At 44.3% G+C, this 25,257-nt stretch overlaps 1 protein-coding gene across 2 annotated transcripts; it reads left to right on the top strand.

Moving 5' to 3' along the window:
• Positions 1-1,081: 1,081 nt before the first annotated feature.
• Positions 1,082-24,602, top strand: colec12 (collectin sub-family member 12). 2 transcript variants are annotated; one of them, XR_014597072.1, is made up of 11 exons: positions 1,082-1,570; positions 4,331-4,381; positions 17,826-17,948; positions 20,588-20,674; positions 20,786-21,829; positions 21,970-22,593; positions 22,711-22,853; positions 22,996-23,105; positions 23,298-23,440; positions 23,618-23,706; positions 23,743-24,602. XR_014597072.1 is itself a non-coding variant. In XM_084008416.1 (10 exons), the coding sequence occupies exons 1-10, from the start codon at positions 1,564-1,566 to the stop codon at positions 23,635-23,637; spliced, it is 2,352 nt and encodes a 783-aa protein (XP_083864542.1). In that variant the 5' UTR covers positions 1,082-1,563; the 3' UTR covers positions 23,638-24,602. The 2 variants fall into 2 exon arrangements, 1 of the variants encoding a protein (XP_083864542.1); XM_084008416.1 differs by having other exon boundaries at positions 23,618-24,602.
• Positions 24,603-25,257: the final 655 nt, after the last annotated feature.

Genomic DNA, 25,257 nt, shown 5'->3' with positions numbered 1-25,257 from the left:
GGATCAACTGCTTCACGGAGGCCCGAGGTAACGGATGAAACCGTTAACGTCTGAGAGCTGTGCCCAGTTTGTGTTAATGATGTTTATTGACGCTCGTTCAACAGTAAAAACTTCAAAGGGGAATCTGGAGCAGATATTTCCTCAGTAATAAATAAAAAATAATAAGCAAGTGTCCAATCAGAAACAGTTATTCTCCTAGAGATAACTTCAACAGCAGATGTTAGAAAATATGCACTTTTGGATTTTGTGTAATCTGTGATAACTGTGCTGGTTCATTCGTATGATGTAAAGCTGTAATAATTCATCTTTTTTATATATTGACGGTAGATCAAAGCACTATAAGTAATGGAAAGCCTCAGTTCCACCACTCTGGCATCTGTTTTCAGATGGAATAAACTGTACTGACGGGCCCCGGACCAAACAACCACTAGCTGGTGAACATAGTGGGACGTTTAGCAGCTAAAGAGACAGATGTTTCTCAGGAGTCGGTTTGGAAAAAGAGTGAATATTAGACTTCTATTCATTTGGGGCCAGAAGCGCGATGATGATGTTACTTCCTGTCTGCTGGATGTGTAAACAGGCAACAAACACATTCCTCATGTTGCTGCCTCCACAGACAAAACAACCGATGCAGAGCTTCTTCACTAACAGAATTAGATGCTGCACAATGTTGTGCTGGGAAATACATTTTCATTCTGTTATTATTAAGATGATCATGTATGTAAATGTGGACTTAAATTAGACACATTTCCATATAAACTACCACGTTTTGTCAGAAATAGAGGTGGGTGGCCCAGGATCTCATCTTTAATCCAAAGGGTTTTGTTGTTGTTTTGTTTGTTTGATTTTTTTTACAAGGTGTATCAGAACACAAGGGCTTTTATTTATGCTTTTATTTTGACATCCACAACGCCAAATGTTGCTCCAGTACAACCTGTTCCCCCAAACTCCAAACACTTACTGCTGCTAATCAGCGTAAATCACACACACACACACACACACACACACACACACACACACACACACACACACACACACACACACACACACACACACACACACGCGCAGAGCAATCAGGGGTTGCAGACGGTGGGCTTAGATGTGGGAGCACGTGGTTTCCCCGAGCAGCACCACTTCCTCTCACGTTTGGATTCCTCCAAGTTTGGGTTCCTCCGGCTGGGAACCAGCAGAGCGCAGCGCTGGACGAGGACGCACCGTCACCTCAGCATCTCTCCACCCAGACCACCACCAGATACACAAGAAGACACCTTTTCTCCTCGTGCGCTCTTCTTACTCCTACTTGCATTCCCTCCTTGCACAAAAAAAAAGAAAGGTGAATTACTCTTTCTGCTGCAGCATCTGTGTGACCCCGCAGTTACCTGGAGACCGTCCCCGGCGCGCGGAGACACGGATGGACCCCTGAGATCCTGCGGAGAGACTATACCGGGGGAGACTCGCAGAAGAGCCGTGCGCTCAAAGGGAACTTTTGGGCGCATGCCATTGCGATGCTGTGGATGTGAGTCGACTCGGCAGCTTCGCGACGGTAGAGTCCCGTAAGGCACCATGAAAGGTAGGAGCTTCCTCCACGCGCGCACGCGCCGCGGCTTCATTGATCTGCGGCTCTTTATTTGTGCTCGTTCGATACTTTCTTTGTCACTTTGTTCTGCTGCTTTTTCGGTGCGAGACGTGAGGAATGCGTGGGCTCCGACCCGCGTCTCACATCTGGTTCCAGTTAGGGGACTCTGCTCCGGATTGTTGTGCATCTGGCTGCTGCTGCACATCAAACACCGACCTTGTCTAACTGAACTATTCACAACCCCCCCCCCCCCCCCCCCCAACAAAACAAAAACAACATCATTAGTGTAGCTTCTGAAATCTGAAATATATTCTCATATTTGACTTAATTTTTTCACGTTGCGTTTGAAGACTTGTTTGCAAAGTTCGGTTTAAAGGAATACAAAACAAAAAAACAACATCTGAAGGAAACACTGAGTCAGGCTTGACTCACGTGCACGAGCCGCTTTTATTTTGGTAAGCTATTACTACCCGCGCGCGCTCGCGCACGCACGCTCACCCGCCACCCGGTGTCCCGTAATCCAGTGATTTGCTGCCTTTCAACACATTACAGTGGATGAAACGGAGCCACAAGTGCGCGTGAGCCATGGTGGTCGCCGGGCAACAACTCGTGAATTTAAATGAGGGGTTATTTTTGACTTTGTCCAGATGTGATTCTCATGCGGTGACCTGATGTTTTGGATGAAGGAATTCACGTCGTGCACGTCATTTTCACCCGCACACAAAGGCACGTGATAGGTCAGCCAGCTACACGAGTCCCGCCCCCGTCTTCCTGTTGCTGCTGCTGATTGCAATGAGAGTACTACTACTACAATACTATAAAAACACAATAATAATAATGATAAATAATACAAATAAATACATATAATAATGATAAATAATACAAATAAATACACCCACTGATGAAGACCATGAGATGTGGGTGAAAGTCCTTGTTGTTGCTGTGAAGTGTTAATGGCTGAATATTGGACTTACATACAGTTTATTCCTGTGGTCCATCAGTGGCCTTCTGATGTTAATCTGGTGTGATTTAGACTAATAGCCACTACAGAGACGCACTATGTTACAGGAAGCTGGAAAGAATAGTCATCTATGGTCATTTTCATACAAATATAGTGTACTGCGTTATCGATCCCAGTGATTTGCAAGCCAAAAATATGGTTAAAACAGCAGAAAGTGAGAGTTCTGGTTTTATTATAACAATAATAATACAATAAATAATAACAATATTCTAATGTGTAGCAGGTGCTATCTGCATAATATCATTAAAATGCTGTCTGACACCGTCCACCTTTCAACCAGCCCAGTTTTAATTCCTAGACACATTTTAAACCTGCAGAATCACCAAATCAGTGCTCACTGGAATCTAACCCTGCACTATTGAGCAATCCTTCTAAAAAAATTTTTTAAAAAATGGCCCCACGCACCAACATTCACCCCACAATGACACGGAGTTTGACTCCATAATCTGTTTTTCATGCGATGAACTCAGATTCCCCGAATGGCTCTTGAAAAGCCAAAACATACTTGCGGTAACATCAGCGTTGTAATGGGACACAAACACGTTGCTCGGCAACACAAACAGGAAACCGAGGGTTGATTGTGAAAGGCAGATTCCTCCATTAAGATGTTTTCAGATGATTTCCAACTGTTTCTGATTGTTCCCGTCACCTCTTGAGCCGCTCTGCCTTCTGTCACGTGACGTCGGGGCTTTTCTTTCACCTGTTTTCACTCCGAGGACCCATCATGCACCTCTTTGATCAGCAGCCATTGTCCGCACATCGCTACACCTCACTGCTTTTGGTATTAGATGAAGATGTCTCTATTTTTGAAGATATTTGGGACATGTGGTGTTTCTGTATTTTCCTTGGCCACGATTGATGACAAAAAAAAGAAAGCTTTGAAGTTGCCGGAGTACTCTCCCACCGGCAAGAAGAATGCTTCAGTGGTTTGTCCCATATCATTGAGGTCATATAAGAAGTTTCACAGCCTTCCTCAGCAGAAAAAGTTTGCAGAGTTTACATAAAACTGGCGAAGAACACGAGAGGTCTGGGGGAGAGTTTGTGAGTGGATGTTTTTGTGTCTCAGTGTAGTTGAAAGTCCTTCGCCCTTGGCGTGCTTTATGTTTGCTCCGGCGTCTGGAGGTCGAGATAAAATGAGGCAGCCGGCGTTCCCGGGGCGCCAAACACTGGCACTTCATCACGCCCCCGGCCCCCGGCCCCCGCCCCCGGCATAATTTAGCGTCCAACGTGTTTTCTGTACTTCTGTCTACTTGGTTCATCAACTTATTTCAAGCCCAATTATGTTTTTTTCCTGAATCTGACTAAAAAATGTTGTGTTTTTGATAAAATTCACGACGTTGCGTGTTAACTACGTGTTTATTGCGTTGAGCTTCCTCGGTGTGTTAGAAACAGATGCCAATTTAACGATATTTCAAGACATTTCAGACCTTGTATCTGGTTTTGCATCCTCCAAGGTGGCGTGATTATATTGATTCTTTATGGCGTGGGATACGCTGTATGAGGCTGACTGGATTTTACTTGTCATAAACATACACATTGAAGTATGGACACATGAAGCCCATTTATGTATTATTTTATTAATCTGAGTTAAGATTGACCTGAAGCTTTAAATATTTTACAGCAGATGTGTAGATACAATATGACGTCGTGTCCCAGTCTTGGTTTTTAATGTTATAAAAGCATTATGGCTCATATCTCTAATGAATCCTTTCGTTTCTGTGTTCTCTCTCCAGACGACTTTGCTGATGAGGAGGAGGTGCAGTCCTTCGGTTATAAGAGGTTTGGTGAGTATCAGGTGACTTCTTGACCTCCAGCTGTGAACTTAAAGGCCCACCTTCGCTGTTTCACACCCCCTCAGGGCACATCAGCCATGTCAACCCTCCAAACGGTTGCATGGAGAATATTTTCTTTAAATACTGTATTACGCTTGACTGCAATCATCCACAAGGTTAAAAGGAGGCCACGGCTCGTTTTCCCAGAAACAAACTTATTTTTGGCGGCTCCTTTCATTTGAAGTTATAAGAGCGGCGGGGTAGATGGGAAGGGAAACCGCAGCATCCTGGGTGTTCCTGACCGGCCGCCTCGCTTCGCAACCTTATCAGCATCTCGGCGCACTTTTGCTTCACTCGGCACAAAACTGCACTTAATAACTTTGGTCTGAAACCAAGAAAATCAGACTTGGAAATGGTTTATTACTGATTTCCTTTTATTCGAGTGTATCTGGTTCTCCGATCCACATTTTCCAGACAGGTTCATAATCTCACAAAATGATACCCGTTGGCCAGATGTCGGCACCTCCTCCAGCCGAGTGAAGCGCACTCAAGAAATGTTACATTAACAGATTCCTTGAGTTCAAGCGGATCTCCTGACACGGTCTCGTGTTCAAGTTCAGCAAAATCTACTTTTGAAAACCAGACATATTAAACTGGTTTGGTGTTGGCACCAATTGTTATTCAAGAAAATCAATCATACGCCTGAAGGTGCTTCATATGAAAGCTGCAGGTATTTGTTTCACCTTGTCAGCCAGATGTTTCTGTCTCTGGAGATTTGGGGGGGCGAGGTTGTTATGATGCATTATAATGTGGTACAAGATGCAAAACCTTCAAATCAGTTTTCCTATTTGTGTCCCTCTGTTCCTAGACACGCCTATTTGCTGCTGGTATTTGTAGTCTTTCTCCGTAAGTAACTGTAATGTGATGTGTTCGTATCTCCTGGTAACGTTCTCTCGTGTAACGGAGATCAGGTTCCTCCAACACTTAAGGGTTAAATGTGTCACAGCAGCGTTCCCTCTGGTGTTTGTCATCCAGACACTCGGCGGTCGTACGGGTGCAGTAGGAGGCCGCATCGGGTGTCATCGCGATAGATTTATATACATGAGCGCACGTCTTACTGCGTAACCCCCTCAGTGAATCCACTCGCTTTAAAGCAGGCGGAGAGTTTGGATTTTCTGGCCTCCACGAGGAATACGTGTGATTTACTGAACGTATATATAAATTCACAACATCTGTACTGCTTACTCTCGCTGCTTGACCTCTGGCCACCAAGCATCTGTACCGGAGCAAAGGTTAAAGGGACACACTCCTCAAAAATGTATCTGTGGAGTATCACGTACTGGCATGTCTGCAGGCTTCTAACCCGCCCAAACCTTCACAGGAAGCTCTCAGCTAACCACGTAATGTGACAATTAGCCTAGCTTAGCATAAAGACTGGGAGCAGAGAGTAACAGCTAGCCTGTTGTCTCTGCAGTGACAACAAAATAAGGAGTTTCCCATAAAACTACAAATTGTCTTTTTTTTTTTTTTAAACATTTTTCCGTGTGCAGATTTAAACTTTGGAGGGAGTCATGCTAGCTTGCTTCCAGTCATAATGCTAAGCTACGCTAATCACCTCCTTGCCTCAGATCCATATTTACCTCACAGACTCCTCCCACTCTCAGCAGGAGTAGTATAAGTACTACATTTGAATCTGAACCCCTTCCACACGTCATCCGTCTGTTTCTTCCACATACTTGTGTGCTGGCGGAGGAATCTGTTCTGTGCTTCTCGTGAGGAATGAGGTCCTCGACTCATTTTGACATCTGGTTTCCACAAGAGGTCTATTATCCCGACGAGAGTGCGTCCAAACCCGAGAAGTTGCTGAGCCGCTTCCTGTATCCATACTGGAAGTTTATTCAATCCAAACCTATAGAGTCGGCGTGAGAGGGAGTCGGCATTGAGGGCCCTCGGGGGTCTATGCTTGGGCTGCGCTGTGTCAGCATTGTGTCGGGGGATCGGGGGGGTGGAAAAAGAGTAAAACCTCAAGCGGTGATAATTTCACAAAAAAAATATATATATATTTATCGCTATATTTTACAACTTCTGTCTCTGGCTTAGTTTCCCCCCCGGTGCCCGGTCACAGATTCTGCCTTCATTAATATGCTTTATTTTTTCCAAGTCAAGGGGGAAACATTTGTCAACAGTTTATTTTCTGCCGAGGAGTCGCATTCCTCACTCGACCTATTTTTGGGAACAAGTGGTTTTAATTTACGGGAGACTTTATTACCAGAAAAGAATGTTTTGGGAATGCCTGCCCGCTCCTTACAGCCCCCTCCAGGGCACGCATGCATGCAGTTTGTGTTCTGCCGCCCTAATGAAAGATTACCGGCTCGTGTTTTCAATAAGAGCGGAGTGACTCGTTGAAGGAGAGAGAGGGAGGGAGGGAGGGAGGGAGGAAAGGATTACAAAGGAAAAGACGTTAACATCGGGGTACAAAGAGAGACACGGTGAAACAAAACAGAGCGCCGCTTGGCTGACTTGGTGTTGATCTGATCCCAGATCTGCAGGAGCCGTCTGTTACTGGTCAGAAGGATGGTGGGTCAATCCCGGATTGACCAATGACAGGCGGGCGGGAATGCATCCCGGACACGCCACAAATCACTGTGTCCTGGCAGGGGCCGGCGTGAAGCCTGCCATGAGGGTTTCTGCTGGGAGTGTGAGGGGGGGGGGGGGCAAAGGTCAGCCACAGGTCAGCTGGGCAAACCCCTGTAGGCTCCTCAAGAGCAGCTCTCTGCTGAACACCCGGCTTAACACGGCTGATAATGACTCGAATGCAGACGGCGATATGAATCGTACCCGTGTGTAGAGGAATGTGTTCCCACAGCGGAGGCTTAGTGCAAGTCAGCATGTCTTCATGTCTGGGACTGCATGTGAGACTGGGACTGATCAGGAGATAGACTGGAAAATAAAGTATTTCAGATGGAAAATGGTATTTTTTTCTTCATCCTTAGTTGTAGAAGAGCAGGATAACAATTTATTTTCCTCTCCCTACGAATGAATGATTGATCGTTGGGCACCAATACAGGAAGTAATTTACTTTCGTTTACTCTGAATGGAAATGTAGTTTCTCACATGATAACGGGGTATGTCATGACGTTATATCATTGTTGGACTCAACGATCAGCTTTTCTACATTTTGAGTTCTCGAGATAATTAAAACGCGATGGTGGTAACGTGGAACCTGTCTAGACGTCCCTGTGTCTCACAGCTGAGTGCCTTTTGAGTTTTTGGAGACCAACGTTATAGAGCTCTGTTGCATTGATGTTAGTTTGTTTTCAACCCTAACCATACTTTTGGTTTGTCCATGAGGCAGGAAGGAGAGAGGAAGCCATAAACAAGTCTTAGTTTCTGACCTTGAGCCACATTAACACACACACATTGAGGAAAAACGTAAAAAAATGCACATAAAGCTAAATACTAGACGGTGGCGGAGGGAGGGATCCGGTATGCAAATATTAAGACTGACTCATATGGACGACTTTTATATACAGATTGTATGTAGACCAGTCTGAACTACTGGTATCAAGCTTGGAGCTCCACCTGCCTTTACTTCCATCTTATCTTCACAGCAGGCGCTTATTAGACACTCGCAGCCAGACATGGTTCTGCAGACATTAGAGGAGGAGTCGCTACTGTGTTAACTCAATGTGTCAGTGAGAAAGGATTTCACATCTCAAACATGACCGCTCTGGAGTCGCAGCAAAGCTTTTGTCAGTAAACTGTTTTTTGTATAAAGCCGCGGTTGTTTTGACCGAAGTCGGTCCTAACCACCTCGTCAAACTCCTTCACGCCACCTCTTGCTACGTGTCCCTGAGGAACACCTCGGCCATCTGATGGGGTGTCTTCTTTCATTTAATGACTGTTTGTTAAGATCTCCTTTCCCTGCAGGTTTTGGCTCAATCACAAGAGAACACACACACACACACACACACACACACACACACACACACACACACACACACACACACACACACACACACACATATTGTAAGTGTCAAGGAGCCTCAGACATGCCGTAGAAGTCCTGCACATGCCTCAGCTTGGCTCCGGAGAGGGCCAACATCAACCTCGCTGCTTCCCCTCTCTGGAGAAACAGCAGAAAGCCAGATTGAGAAATGTGTGTTTGTCTTTGTGCTGTGAGTCGAGCTGCTCACTCGTCCGACTCTCGGACCGGCCGGTGCTGCGTTTGTTGCTCTGGCTGTGATTACGTTGGCCCCCGCACTTGTTTATGCTTTAGTACTTATATATTTGGAGATACTGAAAAATGTCTGCGTGCAAAGAAGCCAGCAATGTCGTTTTTCTTTCTTTTTTGCTCTCGTTTTTTTTGCTCTCTTGCTTTCAGATGACCGTTACAAGGCAGGCGTGTGTGTGTGTGTGTGTGTGTGTGTGTGTGTGTGTGTGTGTGTGTGTGTGTGTGTGTGTGTGTGTGTGTGTTTGTGTGTGTGTGTGTGTGTGTGTGTGTGTGTGTTTTTGTGTGTGTATGTGTGTGTGTGTGTGTGTGTGTTTGTGTTTGTGTGTGCGTGTATTAGTACAGTAGTGTTGCATCCAAACAGATTTGCTCTCTTCTTGAGGTGTAATCATGCACGTGGTTTTTGCTGTTTGGCCAGATTTGGAGATTAGTGACACTACTTCAGTCCAAAGAGATTAAAGCTCTAAACAAATACAGCAGCAGAACGTCTTCCCGGAAACAGTGTCCCCGTAACATCTGTTTTTTTTGAAAGAAAGAAAGAAAAAAAAAAAAAAAAGATAATAGATTACAACATTTTTAACATGGACCACAATGCAGCTACGGTGGCCTGAGTTGGCAGTCCGACCCCCCACACCCCTCCCGTCTGTGGTCAACGTCCTGGTCCACGCTGTGCGGTTGTATTGGCTCTCCGCTGGGCGATGAAGCCTGAAAGTGGTGTGCAGTGATGGGATGGAGTGCAGCACAGACTCGGGCGATGAGTGTTGCTGATTCAGTATCTTAAGTGCTTCAGCGGCGGGCCACCCAGCAGGTGTGACCACAAAAACCCCCCAACTGCAACAGATGGCCCACGGGGTTGAGTGTTCAACCTGGCACCCAAGCAGCGGTTTTGGGGTTCACATGTGTGTAATGATGATATAGGCTGAAGCCACATGACATCAAGTGTCTGGGTTTATTTGTGTTCATGTTGTTGCGGTGAGGGAGAGATTAGGAATTGATTCCTCAGATTTTTAGTTGACATATATTTCTCTGTGATTAGAAGTCGAAATCCTTCTCCAGACTAACATGGTTACAATTATAGACTGATTTGATATTGATCACTTATATAATCCACACTTCATGAACAGTGGTGCTGCCCGTTTTTCCTGGCAAAAGGAAAATAAGTTAGACAAAAAAAAAAACTGGGTTTTGAGAAATACACACACAGCACATTGCTACATGGAGGTTTCAGTCCAAAAATACAACATCCTGTAAGTTCTTGCTCTGCTAGACCGCCGTGTGCACTTTGCCTAAACCTGTGAATGACTTTAACCAGTGATGGAAAGGGTTTCATATCTAATGTGGCCTTTTTTATTATTATTGAAGTGGCCAGGACCTGTCCCGTGTGGCCTCTTTTATAATAATAAAATAAAAATCACTCACATGCTTGGATGAAGCTGACATTAGAGAGGTGCTTTGTGGGTTCTTGAGCAAAAACCTGATCAGCCATTGCAGCAAATGACAGGCTGGATCTAAGATAATTAGTCATCTGGGGGACATTATGACTTTAATGGGCTTGTTTTCAAAAACCAATACAAAATATATGAATATTCATCCACCGGCAGTTCTTTTTGGTTGCTATAGCAACAACTACTGGCACAGTTCCATATTTGTAGCGTAAGCTAATTGACATTTTTACCTTTTGTCTGTGATCCATTTTAGTTCTAGCCAATTAGCCATAGACCCGCTGTCTGAGGATAACGTAGTGCTAATTCAACTTTTCAAGTTATGATGACCAGATGTCCCGGTTTGTCTGGGATTGTCCCGGATTTAAGTTTGGTGTCCCAAGTCCCAAAATATCTATAATACACTAAAATGTCCTGGTTTTCAACTGTCACTTTCAAGTGAAATACCAGTCAAGTAATGATAATCTATGCATTGTGAGAGCAGATGAACACGTATCGCACAAGTTCTACGTGGAAGACTAGAGAATGGATGCTCCTGACGGTGGGGATCAACCCCCTCCTCTCTCACCGAGGTTCACATGGTGCCGTTTTACTTGAAATGACCTCATTTCAACATGCCAACGCTGGAACATGAGCAGGAGGAGCCAGGGGGTCTCTGGTTCTCCTCTCAGGCCAATAAAGTTAGTTTATGGCTTCCATGTTTTTCTAAATTCATGGATGTGAGTGATGGCAATTTAAAAGTCTGTTTTAAAGGAGCGCATTTCCTTGCTGTTAATGTCCTGGATTTTAGTATGGAAATGTAATGTTCCAGATGGGGGTGAAAACGTTGTCATGCAAAGTGCTGCGCATACTATAAATCAACTCTTTTAGAAACTTGGGCTCACTGTTCTCTTTAGAGAAAGAAGCTGGATTTGACAACACAGTTGGACTTGGATTGCACTCCCTTGTGTAATAATATGTTCAGGTTGGGCCGAGAATCCGAGACCACGTTTGGTAGAACCGCGATGTATTTATGTCGAGTGGTGTCTTCTCAGCTCAAAACTGATTAAACGCATAGTTGGTTCGGGCCCAGTTTTACAACACAGGCATGTAAAATAAAACTGGTACAACCGTCAAGATGCATCATCATTATTTCGAATGACAAGTGATGAGATAAGTTTCATTTTTGAGTTAAAATATAGCTTACCATTAATTCTTCCTAAGTGTGTTAGTTTAGGTGCCTGCTTCAGAAACATTCCTTTTTAATAGTGTATATGCAGGTGCTATTTGAGTAGCGTTTTACAGCTTTCCCTGGGAATATTCATTCTGATTTAGATGAAGAAAAAAAACACCATCTCTGCTTGCCAGCTCACGGTGGAGCTTCACCACACGGCTGGAACTTGTGGTTGCAGATGTCACTCCAAATCTCACCATTCCCAATGAGACCAGGAGACACACGGTGAACCTGGATGTTGGTCCTCTGTGGAAACTGCTGACTGGAAGACAAATACCTTTTTTTGAAATCCAATCCCTCCCTGAAAACTGTCCCTAAAACAGTGGCCCGGCTTTGTTTATGAGGCAGACTTTGCACGCTTTAAAGTCTGTCTCTTGAGACCACGATGTGGGACCGATTCGTCACAGTCTTCTTCTAACCAAGTACAGATGGGGCGGCAGAACCTGATCTAATCGGCTCTGCGTTCACTGCTTCATTGGATCTGAATCCCTGCTTTATAGGCCATCTAACTGTTTTCTCTGCCAATTAGACTCCGTGTGGACCTTTTAGCACTTTGGAAAACAGCAGCCTGCTCAGCGAACAAGAGATGCACCATAAACTTCTCAACGGTGAGCTCTCTTCCACTGAGGGGTGCTCTTTATAGTGATATACCATTGTTCATTATTTCCAAATGTTTCCAACTGTCCATTAGCATACCAGGGTTCTTACAATTATACATTATTATACGTTGTGAGAAAACATCCTCTTTGAAGGTTTATAGCTGGCATAAAGAGCAGGTGGTGAGAGGCAAGTTTGCAGTGGCTTTGGAGTGGTAAATAAACATGTCATCTTTTATCAAAAAGAAATAATAAAATGTTCTAAAATGTCACATCAAATTGTTGCAGATTCAAAAACACTGCAATTTTCACCAAAAGGAAACTATTTGAAGTGGCTGTATTAAAATGGGGTGGTTGAATCTTGTACATCATTTTGTAAAAAGGAATATTTTGTAAAAAAAAACAACAACAAAAAAAACACAAGACCTTCCCAGCTTTCTATTTTGAATAAAAAGCTGCAAAGCAAATAGTTATTACTTTTGCCAAATGAGTGAAACACCTAAGATTCCACTGTTTATGAACTCAGATATCTGACTGTTTCTCAAATCAGTTACATGATGCCTGAGTCACATAGTTGACATTTCATCCAGACAGCTCTGACAAAAAGCACAGCGTTAAATATCAAAATGAAAGCAACCTCTGTGGTGTAACTATTTACTACTTTCATAATAAATCTCAGAAAGAAAGAATCCATGTGATCCTGCCTCGCTCTCCCAAAAAGCTCGGTTACCTTCCCTCCAGCAGCAGACTCCCTCTTCCCCCTCATCAGTTCTGTACAGTCCCTAAGTATGTTTTTACAGGTCTGCAGAGTCCAGAGGGATGATAGCGTGCTTAAGAGGATGCTTCCCAGAGACCATCGTGGGCTGTATATCCCAGTATGGTGTTTATGTCATTGTCTGTGGCCTTCAAAGGAAACTGTTCAGCCTCGTCAGCTCGAGGCAATGTGTGTTTTGTGTGCGCCTCATCCTTCTCAGACATACAACAATCCATGTTATTTTTCTTTAAACAACCCAACATACAGATCTTTGGCGGCTGTAAACCCCTGATTTGTCTTTTAGTCAACATGAGTACAACGGAGAAAGTTTCTTATAAACCCAAAATAGCCGTCATAGGGCAAAGATACAAAAAAAGAAGTAAAAAGTAGCCCCTTATTGTTATGATGGTTGGCATGAAGGGAGGTATGTTAGCATGCGTCCTTTGATTCGGCTCCGTTGTAACAAGGTCCAGATGTTCTAGAAGGCCGAGGCCTAATTTAAAGTGTCATAAACCTGTTAGCAGGGAGTGAAAAAAACATGGACCAGGCTAGCTCAGCAATTCAAGGACCCTAATGTCTTAGTAATTTGTCTCAGTGGTGACTTCCCCGGTTGGAGAGTGTTTACTTGTTAACATTCCAGTTGGCGACTGTTAATACTGGGGCAGCTATGAGGGCCAGAGGGGTCCACCACGACCCCGGTGCACCTTGTTAGCTCAGTTAAAGGTTCAATGTTGTCTTGAGACAGAAGACAGAAGTCACCACTCTCAGTTCTTCAAACCCAAGCTGCTAAAACATCGGTGCACTTTGATCCAGGCTGAACTAGCGCAACAACTTTTAGTTGGATTGCCGTGTAGTTTCTGGTTGTTAGCAAACCTGCTAACACGCTAAACTAAGAGGGGGAACGCATGTTCAACACTAGCATGCTACCATTGTGATTGGGAGAATGCTAGCACGCTGTTAGCATTCAGCTCGAAGCCTGTCAGAATAGCATGGCAGGAGATTTTTAAATGGATGCCGTGCACGTCTGCATGAGATATGTTTCAATGGGCGTCTCCATGGGAAATCTCATGCCTGACCACCAACACATTTCTTGTAAGTCAAGTGGAGCTGGAGTAAAGAAAGTAAGAGTGAAAAGGGCATTATTGTTGTTCTGTCTCTGAAAGTCGTGATCCACTGTGGTTTGTTTTCATATAAATATATGTGTCTACTTGTGTCGGCTTTGGTTTGTTGAAGCAACGTTTAAACCAGATTGTTTCAGTAAGGCTGATCACAAGAAATCTCAAACTGCAACTTGAGCCACAGTGAGATGTAGTTTTGACAGTTTGTACATTTGCGGACCACATAGTAGCGTAACCGCTTAAAAGAAAAACATGTGCGCTCCCTCTGGATATGTGAGTCGAAAGTGCAGCACTTGGCAGCATTGTAATCCGCCGGACTCCATCCAGGTGGAGGATAGAGGCACGCCGGCCTCTCCGTGTGACCACATCCGGCTGTGGTAGCCACCCAGTTACTGTATATAACATAGTATTAACACTCGACACAAAGGGCCTTCACACAAAAATGCTCCAGGCTGTACAAGCTTCCTTTGTGGTGCCGTGGAAGTTTCCACAGCCAGCCAGGAGTCAGACGGAGCGTGCAGGCCAGTCTAATGGCAGGTACATGGAATAAGGGAATAAGTGTTGAGATTTTTTTTTCTCTTTGACTCAGAGTCCAAATGAAATACAGCTGTTTTACAGACACCACACTGGACTGGCCCGATCGCTCTCCGTCTCCTTTCACGTTGTCGCCGTTTCTCTGCTTCTTCACAACAGGGAGCTAATTAACAACGTGCAGGTCCTTTGAGTTAAATGCCTAACATCAGCATGATAACATGCCCTCAACGACAACTTTCAGAAGTCTGGGTGTTATGTTTACCATGTTAGTCTTAGTTTAGCCTGTATGCTAATATGTCCGAGGACTAAATACAAAGTCCAGCCTATGGGAGTGTAATTAGTTTTGCATAGCTTCGCATAATGCAAAATATTGGACAAATTCAATCCTTGACCTGATGGCTAAATGTTATGGGATCACCAAAGCCATTATAATTCACCTTGACCCAGGTTTATACAATGTCACACACTTTCACTCTTGATTCACTGTCAGTTACTGTCAGCATTGCTTTTATCCAATGAAAAGGTTGGAGATGCAGCAGGTGGCGAAATTTTGCAAAAATAGAGCCGGGGCAATGTTTTTTTTGTTTTTTTCAAACAAGCTACACTTGCTTAGCTTGTTTGCTAATCCACGGAGGGTTTGAGAAATTGCCAGTGGGGAGCTGGGAAGGAGAACGTGTTGGTTCATGCTGTGGATGAATGTCTTGGGCTTGTTTAATTGTTATCTAATCCATTGGACAATGTCATCCCAAGAGCCACATTGGAAGCATCGCAAAAAAGGAGTTTGGAGATAAATGCCCGTGGATAGGCCAATTTATTTGTCTTGGTCTATGAGCTCAGCCCCATGAATGATCACATGAATATAAAAAGAAACTGGAGCTACATGGTTCTCATTTGACAACAATAATATGTAAGATGCAGAATATATTCTTCGTGTTACCTCTGCTGTTTCTAGGCCTTTCTGGCATTAATGTACCTCTCGGGAATAATCTGGCCGGATTCCAGGTTGTTGATTGGGACGTCATGGCTGCAGTCCAGCTTCTTAACTCTCATCAGCCGTCTCCCCCCCCCCTGTTCTGCACCGGGCCATTTAGTTTAGCCGTGTGTTTTCAGTCAGCTCATGACATGTATGTGTCAGCATGTTTATGCACTGTGGTGCTTTATGTGTAGACGGCAAGACGTCTGGATGGCCTCTTGGATACAAACATGCATGAGTAAGATGACTAAGCAGAACTAGCAAATAAGATTCTCTTGTCTAAAAATGGTTTTGACACTTGTCAAACGTTTCTGTAGATGGTGAGAGTTCAGTCTCAGAAATGTTTACTATACTTTACCATGATTATTACATTAATGTACCTCAACATCCTCTGTGGATGTAATTATGTCAAAGCAAGCCATCAAAAAACTACATCTAGTATGAAAAATATAGAAACTCGTATTTTTGTTTTCTTTCTGGATTCTTTCATCAGAATACTGCAGCTGCCTCGGATGTGCTACATCGCTCTAAGAAGTGTTGCTTAGGCAAAATCCCTTAGCGAAGGACAGAAAACACTCCAGTGACAAGCAGTTGGAAAAAGTTGTGGACCCGGAAAGAGCTTTACTGGCTTCTCTGCCCAGAATACATTTCCATGTTGGTTTAGTGGAAGCATCGTTGCTGTGAGAACATGGCAGCTTCTACAGCACAGTGTGTGGTGTTGGTGCTCAAGGAACTCTGACAGTCTAAGTCCTGACAGTTGAAGCACTTTCATGTTTGGCTATGATTTAAACCACGATGCACAAACGTTTCCCCTTGATGACCAAATAGCTTCCGAGTCAGAATCCAAAGGAGCATTTTCCGTTGCTGCCCCCACACTATGGGTTTGTAAAATACCCCGTTGGTTAGGCCTTCTCCGTCTGTTGCAACTTTCTGCCTTAAAAGACGACAATCTCAGATTCACAAAGAAAGGTTTTTTAAAATCGATGCTGCAGAATCAAGAGCGTCTTGGATTGTAAACTGATGACAGAACTGGTCATGTCAAGGTCACCATAAGGCTGCTTTTAAAATGTATGCACCCAATCTGACATACAGATACGCATTGTACCTCTAAGACTCTGTTCATGCGTGTTAGTAGTTAATTATTCAAGCATGCCGAATTGCAAAAGGCCTGGGTGAAGGAGTTTTGACTGTGAGAAAGTATTTGAAATGCAGTGACCCTGAAAGCATGAGGGACACAGACAGATACTGCCACCATGTTCAAACTGTAATGAACACTGAAATACCAGCCCCTCTTCGCTCTTGACCCAGAACCTGCAGACGGTCGGCTGCTTGTTTACATGGTGTGATGTTGTCCTTAAAGCAGCATGTGGTCAGGACCGGCGGAGGGGGTCTGATGGAGCTCTCCTCACTGGTTCCCAACATGAGGCTCTCAGCACACATAAGGACAACTGTGGCCTGCATATCTATGTCTGAGTCCGAGGCCGGGCCCCTTTGAGGTGGTCAGATGTGATGTTTTCACAGATGTGTGGGCCCAAAGCCGAGGGGCCAAACCCCCCAGTACCCCTCTGTGGTGGTCCCGGCCCACCCCTGACTGGGAAGGACGGAGCCTCTTGTGGCTACGCATGCAGTCCCATCGCGGGTGACATGACTTAAAGGGACAGAGGCACTCTGAAGTCATACGGAGATGTCAGTCCGGCTGGGGAATATTTGTAGCTTCCCCCAGTGGAAACAACTGACCTACCCAAAATGCCAAGGGGCATGTTTTGAATTTGAAATGTGAAACGGTAAAATGATGCACATGGTCACCAACCTTCACTTCAGACGAAGGGTTTATTCAGCTGGTTGCAATCTGCAACCACACCGCTAGATGACACCAAATCCTACACACTGTCCCTTTAAGGCAAGTTTGATGTAGTATACAAGTATTTTAACTTCTTTCTTCTATCTTTCTTTTTATAATCATCTTGCCTGATAAAGTGTTACAGGTTTCTCTATTATCAAATGTAATGTTTGGGTCTTTATTGCCTGTGAATATGTGAACACCAGCTGCCGTCACATTCTGCTTGCCAGAGGCGACATGGTCAGTTCTAATGAAGTCAAGTCAACATCCTGCCTATAGTATAATGTTTAGCATTGTATCACATGGTGTTTTTTGGGTGTTATAGTGAACATATGTGACACGAATGACCAAAGATCTCACTGCTCTCTGGTTTATGGGGTTGGCTGGCAGCGAGGAATGACACAGAAAGTGGAACTTCATCGTGTGGCGAACACATGTGCAGCATTTTTTTTTTTAAGTTTCATACTCAGTCTACTCATTCACAAGAGCAAATGTTTTCAATTGTTACTTGGCTCAAGAAAGGCACAGTGTGTCCCGCTTCAGACACGCAGTAGCCTACTAAACTTAGTCATGAAATGAAGAAGAAAAAAAGATATCCCATGTGATTTCATGTTTGAATGAAAAGGTTTGGTGTGTTTTTATTTACTCCCCGTTCCAGTTGCTGCTTCTCACCGTTGTCATCGGTTACTCGGATGAAGCGGGCCGACTGCATACTGTACGCTTGTTTGTGACGCACGTTCTCTTGTATGTTGCAGGAATCCAAGAGGGCACGGAGTGCACGAAGTGTAAAAATGACTGGGCACTGAGGGCAGCTATAGCACTGCTGTACGTGCTCTGTGCCCTGCTCACCATCGCGGTGGCCGTCCTCGGATACAAAGGTAAGCCAGAACACATAAATCACTTCTTGAACCATACTTGATCCGTTTTACATGTTCCTGCTGCAAACCTTGAACTCTTTAGTGCAGATTTGAAGCCTGTGGTCACATGACACAAATCTGACTACATTTAGTCTCACATTCAACACAGAATTACCCAAAGAAGACTCTAGAGTCACTTTCACAATTACATTTCTTTAGTATTCAAAGGGTCTTAAAAAAGACGTGAAGAATTAGATATCTAATTTTGTACCAATCTTCAATTCTTATGACCCCCGATTGCCCCGACATCTTGGACCTTCATTGGGTCAAAATCCTATAACTTTTTCACAATACTTTGTTTTAAGGATTTTAAAAAACAACCTACCTGCTGACATGCTATGATTGGGGAACATTTATTGTGAAATATCATTCTGTTAACATTGCCATTGCCAAGCTTTTTTAGCATGCTGATGTTAGCATTTAGCTCAAAGCATGACTTGCCTAAGTACAGCCTCAAGAGCTGCCGCAACAATTGGTCTAGTTATCTCAGTTATCTCATGGGATTTGTCTTTCTCTTTTTCTCTGAGGTTCGATGAAGGTCAAAGGGCCATATCACTGCAACAGAATGGGGGGGGGGGGGGGGGGGGGGGGATGTCCAACCTAGTCACAGAGTTCAGCCTAAGATTTACCACTTGAAGACACTCCCTTGACAGAACACATTGTTTACTTTCCACTGAATTGATATCTTTCGAGGATGGCCAGAGCTTCGGACTGGAAACACAACTGTTGTGCAACATTGTCCTTTCTGTGATCCGTTGTTGTTGTCTGATTGAAACCGTGCGGTGGCGTTCAATAGAAATAGAAATAGTGGAATTCCAGGAACATAATTCCAGGTTGAAACTGCAATCATTCAGTGAGATTAAATCAATAGGGTCTACATGTTCAGATCCAAATCAGAGCGGTGCCCTTTACACGCTGTCGGTATTGTTTTGAGGTTTTCCAGCATTGGTTGTGTTTGCGTGAAGCCCATGTGATTCTGGTGGTTCGGCTCTAATGTCTACCAGATGACCATGCAGCGACTACCCCGGCTTAACAACCCAGAGGAGATTTTATGGCTTGGTAGCAATTTGTTGTCTTGTGAACCACAGGTTGACTCACAAATGGCTGCAAGTGTCCAAAATAGTTTGCAAGGAAACGAGTGAGGGACAGTTTATTCAGCTCATACAGAAGTCCGACAGCAGATATAATTAGTGAAATTCTGCACTGATCAACTTGTCTCCTGGTCTTCTCTTCTGGGACACGAAGCTCCTGCAGCACTGATCGACATTAATCTGCTGGGCCTCACGTTGTGTAACTGCCTAAGTATGGCTCACATCTTCACAATAGGCAGCTCACTCAAATTAGCAGCCTTATATAACGTAAGAATGCTTTTGCACACAGGACTGTGGGGGAGACCTGTGTCACTAATCAAGGTCAGGTCTCAGTGCCGTAGCAATATCCTGAATGAATGTTATGGGCAATAAATACAGTTAATTTCTCACTGCTCATAAAAGATAAAGACATTAGCACTTTGGAGGGGAAGAGGACGAGAGGGGGGGTCGAGCAACAGCTCTTTGAAACTGAGTTTCAAGTGTTTTTGTTTGTCCCAAGTGTGTGTTATTGTTTCGTGTTTTTGTCAATTCTGGAATGATAACAGCGAAAGCTACGGATGTTTTCCAGTTTTTAGGCCCACATGCAGACAGAAAAACAACGGGAGAGAGGAGACGAGATGGACTCTTGTTGCAGATGTGAGGAGAGAGAGAGAGAGAGAGAGAGAGAGAGAGAGAGAGAGAGAGAGAAAGTGTAACCAGAGTCAGAGTTTAGTCGTGTGGTATTCATCATGTGTTTGACATTGTTTATACTCGTGAAGTGGAATTTGTGAATGTACTCCGAAAATTGAGATTTGTGCAGATCAACAGTTGCTCGGTTACAATATAAATCAAGGAAACGGTTCAACATCCTGAGTGCAGAAGTGGTTTCCAGTTATTCGCTGGAGAGAAGTGAAGATAGCAGCTCCCTCTGCTGTTCACAATCAGCTCGGCTCAGGAAACCCACATTAAGAATTGATGAGATTCATCTGTGAGTGGTGCAAGAAGGATTCAGATGTTTAACTGCAGTAAAGGTAGCAATAACATGTAAAATCACTCCTTGAGAAGTAGATGCACTCATTAAACAGCAGAACGTGTTATATCATCATATAATTACATTCAAAAGGGGGTTTTATTGGCATGAGAAACATATTTATTGCTTATTCTTTGTAAAAATCATGCGCACTGAAGCCCAAGGCAAATTCCTTGTATGTGAAAACATACTGATTCTGAGTCTGATATGTTTACGACACCAAAGCAAGCGTGAAATAAAGACAATAAAAACATGAAAACAGTGTAGTAATATACATAAATACAAATAAGTAAAGTTTAACTTTGACACAGCAGTTAAAAACAAATAAGTACAAAAAAGTTCAGTGCAGGAACACAAAGATGATTGACAGGCTCCTTCTGTCACAACTAGCAAACAAATCATAATACTGTGTTTGCACATTGCTGTATTTCACCCATCCTTCCCTGCAAGTGTATCTCCTGCTCATGTCTATAAACACCTTCTCTTTCCTCTGTTGTCAGTGGTCCAGAGGATGGACAATGTCACAGAGGGCATGCAGAATTACGGAGGCAAGATCAATGCTGTCGAAACTGACTTAAAGAAACTAGGTAGGTCTCCTAAACATCAGACTAGATGTCAAATAAGGGTTGTGGTGACTCTTGACCATATGGTTGTTTTTTTATTCCAGTAACGTAGATATTTTTGTGCCACATTTTCAGATGATCAGGCCGGAGAGAAGTCAGTTAACGCCACAAGTGACATTAAGACTTTCAAGTCGGACCTGGAGGCGTTACAGAACCAGCTGAATGATATTGCTCTCAGGGCAACCAGAAACAGGGACGTGCTGGATGAGCTCCAGGTCACGGGAGACGACATGCAGAACGGCCACGACTCCCTGCAGAGTTTCATGCAGAGCAACGAGGCCTCGCTGCGCGGGGTCAACCGGACCTTGGCCTCCTACAGTGGCATGATTGACGGCCTTCAGACGGACACCGCACGACTCCAGTCAGACATACAGGGCCAGGTCAAAGTCCAGAGCCAGACCCAGGTCAGTATCAGTGCACTAAACATCACCCAGTCCCAGCAGCGTAATCTGCTCAGCACGCTGCAGAAGACGGTGGAGGACGCAGGCCAGGCGGTGCAGAAACTGAAAAATGACTATCAGGGTCTGCAGCAGACGGCCAGACAGACCCGAGCAGACTCAGACTGGCTAAAGGAAAAGGTCCAGAACCTGCAGGTTTTGGCGGCCAATAATTCAGCCCTGGCCCGTTCCAACGGAGAAGCTCTGGATGACTTGGGGGCTCAGCTCAGCACATTGGCCAGCCAGATCCAGAACACCTCCGCTCTCAATGAGGAGCACGGCCAGAGCCTGCATGAGCTGATGGACCAGCAGAGGGACCACGATAACGCCACCTCGTCTAAGTTCGACGAGATGGAGTCGCGGCTGGACAGACACGAGAACGACATGGACCGCGTGACCGGGAACGTGAGCTTCACCGCGCAGCTCCTGGGGGCCATCAGCTCCGACCTGAACGGCCTGAGGTCCTGCGCCGAGACGGTGATGCGACACACGGACCTGTTGGCGGGGCTGAACAGCAGCGTGACGGAGGCGGCGGCGGACGGCAAAGAGCTGCGCGCACAGCAAGACGAGCTGGCGGCCAGGGTGGACGGCGAGGTCAGCAACCTGTCTGTGGTGATGGAGGAGATGAAGCTGGTGGACAGCAAGCACTCGCAGCTCATCACCAACTTCACCATCCTGCAGGGTGAGAGTAGTGAATGAACCTTAAAGGGGGTTCAGATCCTAAGATGACGTGTTGGTTTAATTGAATTCTGTGTGATGTTCTGTGACATGTTAAGACCTCAGTATATTCTGACACAATCATCTGCTGTTATTATGTTTCAGGTCCACCAGGTCCAAGGGGCCCCAGGGGGGATAAGGGTCCCCAGGGGCCAGTGGGCCAGTCAGGACAGAAGGGCGATAAAGGGGACAAAGGGATGCCAGGGTTGGTGGGACCTAAAGGAGAGAAGGGCGCTGCTGGGCCTTCAGGTGGGACAGGTCCAAAGGGTGCAGCCGGGGCTCGGGGTCTTCCAGGGGCTAAAGGATCGAGAGGGTCTGGAGGTCGACCAGGAAACCCTGGTGATAAGGGGGAACCTGGGGCTGCAGGGATTGCTGGTAGGGATGGACTGTCAGGGTTGCCAGGACCACAAGGGCCACAGGGACCCAGAGGAGCAGCGGGACCTGCTGGGCTTGAGGGACCTCGTGGTGCTGTTGGGCCCATCGGTCCACCTGGTCCTCCAGGGCTACCAGGGATACCTGCGGCTGCACCTCCACTTTCAAAGCCGCTTAAGCCCACTCCACCCACTAAGGTCCCTGAAACCCCCAAACCACCCCAACCTCCCAAACCAACCCAACCTCCCAAACAACCCCAGCCTCCCAAACCAACCCAACTCCCCAAACCAGGAGACGAACCACAAGGCTCCGTGTCCCATCAGTTCCAGCCCCCTGTCACCACTGCTGCAGCGCCTGGTGCGTTAAATGCTTACATAAAGCTAGAAAATAGATTTGTGGCACATTCTATTTTTTTAAATTCTGATACAACATACCATATATTATCTGAGATATTCTGTGAATGATTGATTCCAGGTTGCCCACCTGAGTTCAGAAGGTTTGGAGACAGCTGCTATTACTTCTCCTCTGGTCCTCAGAGGCTGAACTTTGACGAGTCCAACCAGTTTTGTACTAACATGTCATCTCTAATGCTCATCATCAACGACAACGAGGAACAGGTACGTTAAACTAGATCTGTATATTTGCTTTAATACATCCACTGACATTAAAGAATGAAACGAAGCTAATCTTAAAAGCCCAGCCCTGTTTTTTCTGTGAACTAATTATCCTGTCGAATATCTTTTGCTCTTCTATCTCTAGCAATTTGTGAGAAATACGATTGCAGGAAAAGGCTATTTCTGGCTGGGGCTTACCGACCGGGAGGAGGAAAATGTCTGGAAATGGGTCGATGGAACCTTACCTGTCTTCAAGTGAGTAAACCTGCCAGATTGTTTTTTACAACAACAAAAAAAGCTGAATGTGCAATTAAACAGATGTAATTCAAGTGCTTTAGCGATTCCTGGTTCCAAAAACAACAGGCCTCTTTGCATGTGACTAACAGACACCTTGTGTGCTGCTTCAACTTGACATGTAATACATGTGGTTCATGTTGTTGCCATTAGGAAGTGGAAGCCTGGCCAGCCGGATAACTGGACCCACGGCCACGAAGACGGAGAAGACTGTGCTGGACTTATCCATAATGCAAACTGGAATGATTTCTACTGCACTGACCGCATCGGTTTCATCTGTGAACGCGCCTCTGACGGTCAGTGGATGGATGGATAATAGATAGATAGATAGATAGATAGATAGATAGATAGATAGATAGATAGATAGATAGATAGATAGATAGATAGATAGATAGATAGATAGATAGATAGATAGATAGATATTGCAGGCTGTAAAAACAGCACGTGTGTCATGTTTGTTGTTCTCTTCACAGTGATAGTTCCAGTTTTATAGCATCCATCGAAGACAGTGTGACTGTCTCTGAGAGAAGCCTGAAGAGGCTGAATGTGAGGAGGAGGAGGAGGAGGAGGAGGAGGAGGAGGAGGAGGAGGAGGAGGATGAAGGACATGAGGAGGAGCTCTAGATGACTAGAGGACTCTGATAATGCCAGCTTGGTCAAGCATCACTGACACCTGGACTGGTCTTGTGTGGTGTAGTGCAAAAGACAGAGCGTGCACAGACCCAGCCCACTTTTGTATTGATTTTATTATCTGTACCGAAGGAAACACGAGAATGTGGGGGTTGTTTTTTTTAGGTTCTCCTAAGTCAGCCCCATGTTGTACATGTGTATCTGTAAATAATTTCAAGATACATTGTTGGTTGGGATTGAATATCATAGTGTCGTATTTCTCGGCTGCCTTCTCATTCTTTACTCTTACCAAAAAAATCTATATCAGAGGATTATCTTGTTCATAAAGTCAAACTATTTTTATACTGTTAAATATTCTGAACTGGGATTAGAAATAAGGTCCCAGGAAGATAATGATCAGCAAATTACTGCAAACTCAGACTAGAGAATAGAAATGAACTCTCACCTTTCTACAATATGAAATATCTACGTCTTTTTTTCTTTTTCAGAATAGATGCTCAGTGTGAGCAGTGCTGCTGTTTTATGAAGGACAGTATTTCTTAGACTTTAGACTTCCAGTATGAGCTGTATACAGTATGAGACACACGTTAACAATATGTACATTATTTTTTGTAATGTAGCCATCATATGATGATTTTGTCATTATGCCAAATACAACCAAATATGTTACATGTGTATAATTTTCATAATCAGTTGTTATTGTTGTATGATTGACCTTTTCCAATTCATATAATACTTGAGGACTGAGTAGTAGTTTGTAATCTGGCTCATTGTGCCTTAATGAGATTACCAAATGCCTATGGATCACAATAAAATGGGAAAGAAACTGTGTTGAGTCAGTTTGTGTTCTGTGAAATATTGTAACACATGCATTTAGATGCTATGGCATGAAAAGCCACCTATTTGTTAAATAAATGTTTATTTTTAACTAAAGAAGAAAGGTAACTCCTAATGAACACATTACTGATATCAGGCCCATGCACATCTGCATGCTTTTATTTTTTATTGATCGACTCCAAAAATAGATTACAAAATAATAATAAAAAAACTCATAGCTATTAAGCAAAGGTAGAAGAAGTAAGTAGTATGTAATAAACACAATAAAAACAATAACACAATAAAAAATAAAAACAATTTTTAATCACTCAATTTATGAATTATTCAAATGCTGTGGCTATTGCATTATTTGCTTATTGGTAACACATTATTTGTATTATCTATATACCAGGTGGAAGTCTTAAACTGACATGGAGAGGTGCTTTGGTTAAGAAGATTTCATGTTCAACGCGATGACATAACGTCACGTGACCAACGTCACCTGACGATGAAATGTTATCTATTTTTTTTAGATCACAAATTGTAGCTTATGGTTCATTGTTTTTAGTGTACAGACGCGTTAAGAGCGGCATGTGTCCCGCGAGCGCTTGTACGTCACAGCTGATGACAGCAGTTTATTACAACGCGAGCGACTCCTTCGATTACCC

The sequence above is a fragment of the Eutrigla gurnardus genome, assembly GCF_963514095.1.
Source record: "Eutrigla gurnardus genome assembly, chromosome: 4".
In the NCBI taxonomy this organism is placed as follows: Eukaryota; Metazoa; Chordata; class Actinopteri; order Perciformes; family Triglidae; genus Eutrigla; species Eutrigla gurnardus.
The sequence above is the reverse complement of the archived record's forward strand: the minus strand, read 5'-3'. Positions and strand labels throughout refer to the sequence as shown.